Here is a 6,988-nt window from a genome sequence, read left to right as displayed (position 1 = left end):
ATTGTTGTAGATCCAGCCCTAATCATACAGTCGATATTCATCACATTAAATCTCCAGTTTCCAAAATATCAACCACAGCAACGAAACTTACAAATATGGAAACATTTTCAGGGAATTGAGTTACGGCAAATGAGGTGCTACCATTCTTTGGTCCATACAAGCAACTGGCTTTTATGATGTGCTACTTATTGGCTACATTGGCTTAGACTCCTTATTTCTCTTTAAATTTCCCAATCATTTTTAACAGAATACACACAATAAACTTTGCATTGTGCTGTGTTAGAATGGGAGACATAGCCATTAGAGAATTACAACCTTGTATGAGACCCAGTATGAGACCATATGTGCCGAATGGTTCTTATCTGCTGCATCATTCTGGGCTAGTACTTTAAACCAGTGTTTGCACACCCAAAAGACTCCAATAACTCTTGTAGGGCTTCCAATTATTACACAGGTGCCCAAAGTAAAAGCTAGGATACATTTCCCCCCCCCCCAAGGAGCAGTTGCTCAGTAACATCTATTTCAGGTCAAATGATGTCCTTTTTGTAATTGACCTTATCCTAAAAAGGTTATCTTTTACACAGACTGGGTATGAACCAGGATGGTCACGTATTATGTATGCCTCATATTCTCTTCTAGTTCTGCTTTTGTCAGCAAGCTCCAGGTTTGTAATTTTGATGACCTATACTCTATGAATAGCATTGAACCAGACAATGAATACTGAATAATACATCAAAGTCTACATTTTCACCCAAAGGTGGGGAGAGCCCTGGATGCAGAGCAGAATACCTCGTTACGCTAAGGCCCTGGGTGATGTGTCGAGTCCGCTATTCTCTGTGTTGAACAAAACGCTCCCTTTGCTTCTGCAGAGATTCAAAGTTTGATGCTATGATTGATCCCATTGCGTTATACCGAACATTTATCCCTAACCAGAAAATAATCCGGCCAAGGTGAAACCAAACCCAGCGGCTCTTCATAGATATAACATGGCCCAAGGGGATGCTGGAATCGGGATCAGGATTCCAACATTATGAGACACTACCTAAAGATTTGTTTTGTATTTTTCTTGCATGGCGAAGAGGGATTTCTTTGCGTTTAGTTGAAAAAACACATAATATCTGCATAGAAACAGAATAAATTTGTTTATAAATTAGATTTTATGAATAAAATACAATATTCATTATTCAAACAAACCTCCCAAGTGTCCCTCATTAGGCGAGACAGTCCTTTACATGCCTTATGCGGTTAAATAAATTACTAGTTACATGTCACGTAAAAAGTCTCACCCCCTAGCCATGCCTACAGCCACACTCGTCTATGGCCAATGGAAATGTTGGGGAAAAGTATAAAATCATTATTTCTGTTTATAATATAGAATTCACAGGGCCGGACTGCGGACGACTAAACAGTCCTGACATTTTAATGCTGGTGGCCGCCAAATGCCGTATGCCGCAGGACCTGAGCAGCATCAGAAAGCATGTGGCCCAGGGGGCCACCGGAAATTTGCCCTGTGTGCAAGTCTGTGTGTGGGAAATAAAGTTAAGTTTTAGACATTTTCGCAGTAGAGACAATTTTTCTTTGTTGTTCTTGACATTTGTTTTTACTGTTTATTAGATATGCGTTTGTTTTTTAGATATGCGTCAGTGGAATGTATGGCGACCACAAAATTGCCCAATACAAAATTGTTTGTCCACGTATCTATTCTGTTTTGTTTAAATACTGTTTTGTAATACTACATAAAGTTGCACGAAAAAAAACCACTCGAAGTAACATGCCTACCAATTTCCCTGCCTTCTCACAGCTGCCTGCGAGACGACTGGGTGACGTCACTAGCTTGCGCACTGTCGCCTAGACGTAACCGTCACCTGGAAGCGCGGTGGGTATCGGCTGCATATACCGTCCCGCCCACCGGGAAGCCCTACAGCTTTTCAGATCTTTCCCTTCGGTTTCTACCGCCTCCCGTCCGTCTCGCAGGACTCCAGCCCCGCTCCGTGTCACCGCGGTTCGGTTGCTCCTCCTGACCTGCGTGTCCTCCCGCCTCGCCGACTGCGGGTGTCGTCCAGTGGTGACCCAGGAGGAGCCCCACGCGGGTGATGTCGGAGGGCTGGGAGGAGCAGCAGCCGGTTGGTGCCCCATTGGGCCCAGAGGACGAGGCCTCCGGCTTGGGGTGGGTGTTCGTCTGGAAGCTGATTCTAAACGCGACGTTGCTGGCTGCCCTGGTATATGGGGCCTATCGGATGTACGTGCGCTGGAGAGGGGCCGGGCCCGTGGTTGCCTCCGCCTTACCTCGCATGAAACGCAGGGACTTCAGCCTACAGCAGCTGCGAGAGTACGATGGGGCGCGAAACCCGCGCATCCTGCTGGCTGTCAACGGGAAGGTGTTTGACGTGACGCAGGGGAGCAAGTTCTACGGACCGGGTGAGGAGGGCATGTGTGGCTACGGCGGGGTGAGGAGGGCATGATGGTGGCGGGGCACGGCCATTGGCAAGACGGGTCTGATAAGAAGACAAGGGTAGAATGCTTGTTGGCGCGCCTTATACTGGGCATTTGGGAAGGTCACCCTGCAGTACACTTGTTGGGTGTGTCAGTGATTAAGGTGCTGTATCTGGAGTATGGAGGATCCTGAACAAGCTTAGGAGCTTCCAAATCCCGGAGAGAACGTAGCGCTTCTCAAAGGGAATGTTATTTTAGATGCTCACCCCCTTCCGGTGAGCCAATGGTCTCGGGTTTTACAGCATTCTTCCTAACTATGGACAGCGTGCCATCGAGCCAAATACCCACACTGTAAACATGATCGGTTTGTGACGCTATTCTACATTGACTGGTTTGAGGTTAGGGTCCGCTGTTGGCTCCATTAGTCCGTAGCGTTCTTTGTAGCGTTCTAGTACAGATGAAACATGATCGAAAGGCGTGATCTGGGGCAGTCCTCTCGGACACGAGGGCTTCGTTGGGCTGGGCGCAGAACTGCTTAATGATTAGTGATATGAAGTAGCAGCAGCCGGTCACCGGACTAGCGGGGAAACCTTTCCATGGGATCCTCGTGTTTGACAATAAGTGCTTTGTTGCTTGTGTTCAGTTGACTCGGCTATTTTGAGACGTTATTTTGTTTACAGTGTACGTCTTCCCGACCTTCATGTGAGATTTAAAGTCATTGCTGCGTATTGTCAGGACGGAGAGTAATAAGAATAGAACAGACTGTCACGCCAACCTGTAGCCGTCCCGAGTTTGGTGTATATGACTTGTCTTTCTCGTGTCTTCTCCCTACATGTTTACTTTTTATCGCGTAGCCCGTAGCCTTCACGGGAAAGGAAGGGGGACTTTGGCTGCACTGAAAGCGCATTAAATGGCTTATCCGAGCACATGTTTGATATCTGCCTGTGTTTTTCGTACAGGTGACATTTGTTTAAACCATTGTTCTGGGGGTCAGCTTACTAATGTGTGTAAGTGGTGCTGTTGACCCGTGTCACTGGTCACGCACACGCGTCTCTCAGAGCATGGTTTTCTTTTTTTATTTGGTATTTACACAATTCCATTCTCCCTGGGCTTCATGTACGTTTCAGTGCGTTTCCCAGCCGTTCTCCTGGTGCTCTGTTTGGTGGGATGTTTTACCAATGGCACAGATGGGATGCTAACTGCATTATCCGGAAAGGGAGAAAGCGATCAGGGCACCCAAAGACCTCTCTGTAGACAATGTCAGAGGGCTCTATTCAATAAATGGAGAGTTGGGTTTTCAACTTCTTTGAGTCTGTTTGTGAAAGGGAGAGTTGTAGTTCAAGCTCCGTGATCAGTCTACTTGGCCTTTTAACTATGCATTATGCAGGGCCAGCTCAGCCAATCTTGATGGAGAAACTTGCCAGTGTTAGCCCTGTATATTAAACAGTGAAGCGAGAGAGGTAAAGCACAAGTCTCCTGTCGGCTATCTCTTTAGTAAATAGCCCCACTTGACTTTAATGTACATTGGCAGTGAACCTATGCTGCAGCAAGAGCTTAATGGCCCTGGATAATGTATAGTTACATCAGTGAGATTTCTTCAGTCTCCTCACCTTTTGAATTATATCAGAACTTGCTGGGGGGGGGGGCTTGCCGGCCCTTTGCAATGAGAAGGGCAGTAAGAGTTGAAACCACAAGTTTTCCATCCGCGAACAGATCCCAGAAAGAAGCGGCCGAGTAAATAACTAAGCAGCGTTATTCACTGAAATGCTACTTGTATAGGACAGGGCAAGGAATAAAACAAGAACGTTTGAGGAAAAGATTGCTGCTTTGAAAAGGCAGTTTTTTTGTTTTTTTTTTTAATATCCTCATTACCGTTAAGCACTTAATTGTAAGACACAGTTGTAAAATTGGGCTTTATACAAGTGAAACATTACTTTTTTTTTTATTTAGTTTTTTTATTCCACATTTAGTAAAGCTTACCCTGCCAAGCAAAATCCATTCAGATCTTATCTATATCAATTTTTGTATAGAAATCAGCCGACTTGTCACTAATGCGGCCCTCGAGTGTATCTGTAACCAGCATAACTTGTCCTGTTTGGATTGAAAAAATGAAGGTGTCAAGGAAATATTTGTAACCCAAAATCAAACATTTCGAATAGTTTCTTTTCCTGTTAAAATCAGGAGGTTGTTAGCACTTTATAAAAGCGAATCACTGAGCCTAACTTGGTTTTCTTTCATTCTTTACAGAGGGTCCATATGGAATATTTGCTGGAAGGGATGCCTCCAGAGGACTAGCCACATTTTGCCTCGATAAAGAGGCACTTCGAGATGAGTACGACGACCTTTCCGATCTCAGTGCTGTGCAGATGGAGAGTGTGCGGGAATGGGAGATGCAGTTTAAGGGTGAGACTTGGCGTGATAGCCTTTCTGGGCATCTTCTCCCTTTTTTAGTGCAGGGTGGTCATTTGTCGCGATTGAATCCGGGGAACATTTTGTTATGTATGTAAGCTAGATCAGAATATTAGTTTGATTAAAACAAAATATTTGGGATTTGACTAAACAACGACTCTTATGTCAGTAAATAATACTTAACATTGAGCCACGTGATATTCCAGACACCAGGGCCTTCAGCTGTGTGCTACAATGGGATTTTCTGATGGTCTCACTGTCTGATCCTGTGCTTATTGGCAGAAGAAAATGCCCTACTGTAGCTGCTTAGTTGTACAATGAGCCAGTTAGCTTTCAGAACAGTCGGCCTTATTCTTTTTTTCACCTCGGTTTGTGGCCAAAGAAAAAAAAAAAAAGTCCTACCAGACCTAAGGCCTGTCACTGGCGTGTTTGTCACACAAGAATTGCCTGGCAGAGATAATTACGACAGATTACTGTGGAAAACAGATGCAGTTAAGTACTTGTGCAATCTTCCAAGATTTCTTATTAGGTATAGCCCTAAACCCGTGTGCTGTTCCTGATTATCCTGCCGCAGAATACTTTAGTGTGCTATCAACTATAAACCACCCCTTAAATGTCACTCTAATATCAGCACAAATTTACACTGTTAATGGATGTGAAAATAACCATCATCTTGTGTAATTATGGTGATGTTATTAAGGTAATTACTCCTGCCACGCAAATCTGATAGTCCTTATACGCAAACAGCTAAAGACATTAGCAGAAACTTAATCGCTCTAAATAATGTCTAGTGTAAACAAATATAGCGGCTTCAGGGGAGGAACAGCTGCATTCTGCTAAAAATAAGGCATGGCAAAACCTCTTGCATTGGTTTCAGTACTAATATATATATATATATATATATATATATATATATATATATATGTATGTGCGTATATATGTATGTATGTATACACATTTTAATTATTTATTTATTTTATACAGAGAAGTACGAGTACGTTGGCCGGTTACTCAAACCAGGAGAAGAACCATCTGAATATACAGACGAGGAAGATGCTAGAGATCATACGAAACAGGAATGAACTTTGTTAAAAAACCAAAGTCAAGGGTCTCTTGGAAACTGCAACCTCTTCCCGATAATAAGCAAACCAGGACTTTATGGGTCCCCCACCCTATTGTCCAGATTTTGTACAAGGAAGTAAAAATAATGTGTAATACAGCAAAAAAAAAAAAGAAGATTTTAATACAAGGAAGTCTGATATTTACTGCAAAACACTTTTTTTTTTCTCCTCCCCCCCTCGCCTAGCAAGCTGTGTGTCTGATTAGACATTGTTAATGAAGGATTCAGCATTGCTGTTCTTTCAAGCACCTGTTTCTAGATTTCTTTTTTTCCCAGTAAATTGTTGACATGAACAGCTGTTTATTTAGAGAACCTGTCGCTTAATCATTTAACAGTATTTGGGTTGGGCGTGTAGATCTCTGAACGATCGTTAAGGCTGCGCCAGTACAATCCCAAGCAAATGTTCGGATCATGTGCAAAGTGAATGGTTTTAGGTTGGCTCTAACCCATTTGGGATATCATCATGTGGGCCGCTCTCGCAAATGAAATATCCATTTTTGTGTGGAGGGCGCTCATGGTGATAGCATAGAAGAAACGGAATCAACAACTTTGAACTGTACATTTGCCTGCAATGTGACTGCAGTGTACTTTTATGCTCCTACGTGAATGTTTGAAGTGATTTGTCCCTTGAATCACTTTCTTGCCAGAGGAGCAGCCATTGTTGTTGGTAGTGCTGGCATTGCAGGTGTTAGTATGGAAAAGAACTATTTCTGCGGTATATTGTGAGAAGTAGAGAATGTTCCCTGTTCTCTACATCAATCTCGATGTTCCTAAATTCTTTTGTATATAGATTTTCACTAGCCACAAACTCCATCACCATCTCATTTTATTTTATACTTCTGAACTCACTTCAGTTGAAGTTAACGAATGTCACCGATGTCAGTCACGGTAATGTTTCACTGCGAAAAGGCAGTCTTTAGAATTGGCCCTTCCAGCGCTTAGGGGATTGTAATCCACATGTATTAAAGGCAACATTTTCAGCACGTTAGGATGGTGTTAGTCTGCACTCCTTTCATCAAATCAGTT

The 6,988-nt window shown here is 43.3% G+C and overlaps 1 protein-coding gene across 1 annotated transcript; it reads left to right on the top strand.

Annotated features, from left to right (window-relative positions):
* Nucleotides 1-2,093: 2,093 nt before the first annotated feature.
* On the top strand, nucleotides 2,094-5,924 carry LOC149289392 (membrane-associated progesterone receptor component 2-like). Its single transcript, XM_089490777.1, has 3 exons — nucleotides 2,094-2,418; nucleotides 4,681-4,836; nucleotides 5,827-5,924. The coding sequence occupies exons 1-3, from the start codon at nucleotides 2,094-2,096 to the stop codon at nucleotides 5,922-5,924; spliced, it is 579 nt and encodes a 192-aa protein (XP_089346903.1).
* Nucleotides 5,925-6,988: the final 1,064 nt, after the last annotated feature.

The sequence above is a fragment of the Sceloporus occidentalis genome, unplaced genomic scaffold (genome assembly GCF_023333645.1).
Source record: "Sceloporus occidentalis isolate IW3139 unplaced genomic scaffold, rSceOcc1.0.p SCAF_46, whole genome shotgun sequence".
NCBI lineage: Eukaryota > Metazoa > Chordata > Lepidosauria > Squamata > Phrynosomatidae > Sceloporus > Sceloporus occidentalis.
The sequence above is the reverse complement of the archived record's forward strand: the minus strand, read 5'-3'. Positions and strand labels throughout refer to the sequence as shown.

What these genes read in the sequence shown, in the direction of transcription:
- LOC149289392 (XM_089490777.1), top strand. Translation starts at nt 2,094, where the DNA reads ATGTCGGAGGGCTGGGAGGAGCAGCAGCCGGTTGGTGCCCCATTGGGC. An exon ending in GAGCAAGTTCTACGGACCGG is followed by an intron (nt 2,419 to 4,680) that starts GTGAGGAGGGCA and finishes CATTCTTTACAG; the next exon opens with AGGGTCCATATGGAATATTT. An exon ending in ATGGGAGATGCAGTTTAAGG is followed by an intron (nt 4,837 to 5,826) that starts GTGAGACTTGGC and finishes TATTTTATACAG; the next exon opens with AGAAGTACGAGTACGTTGGC.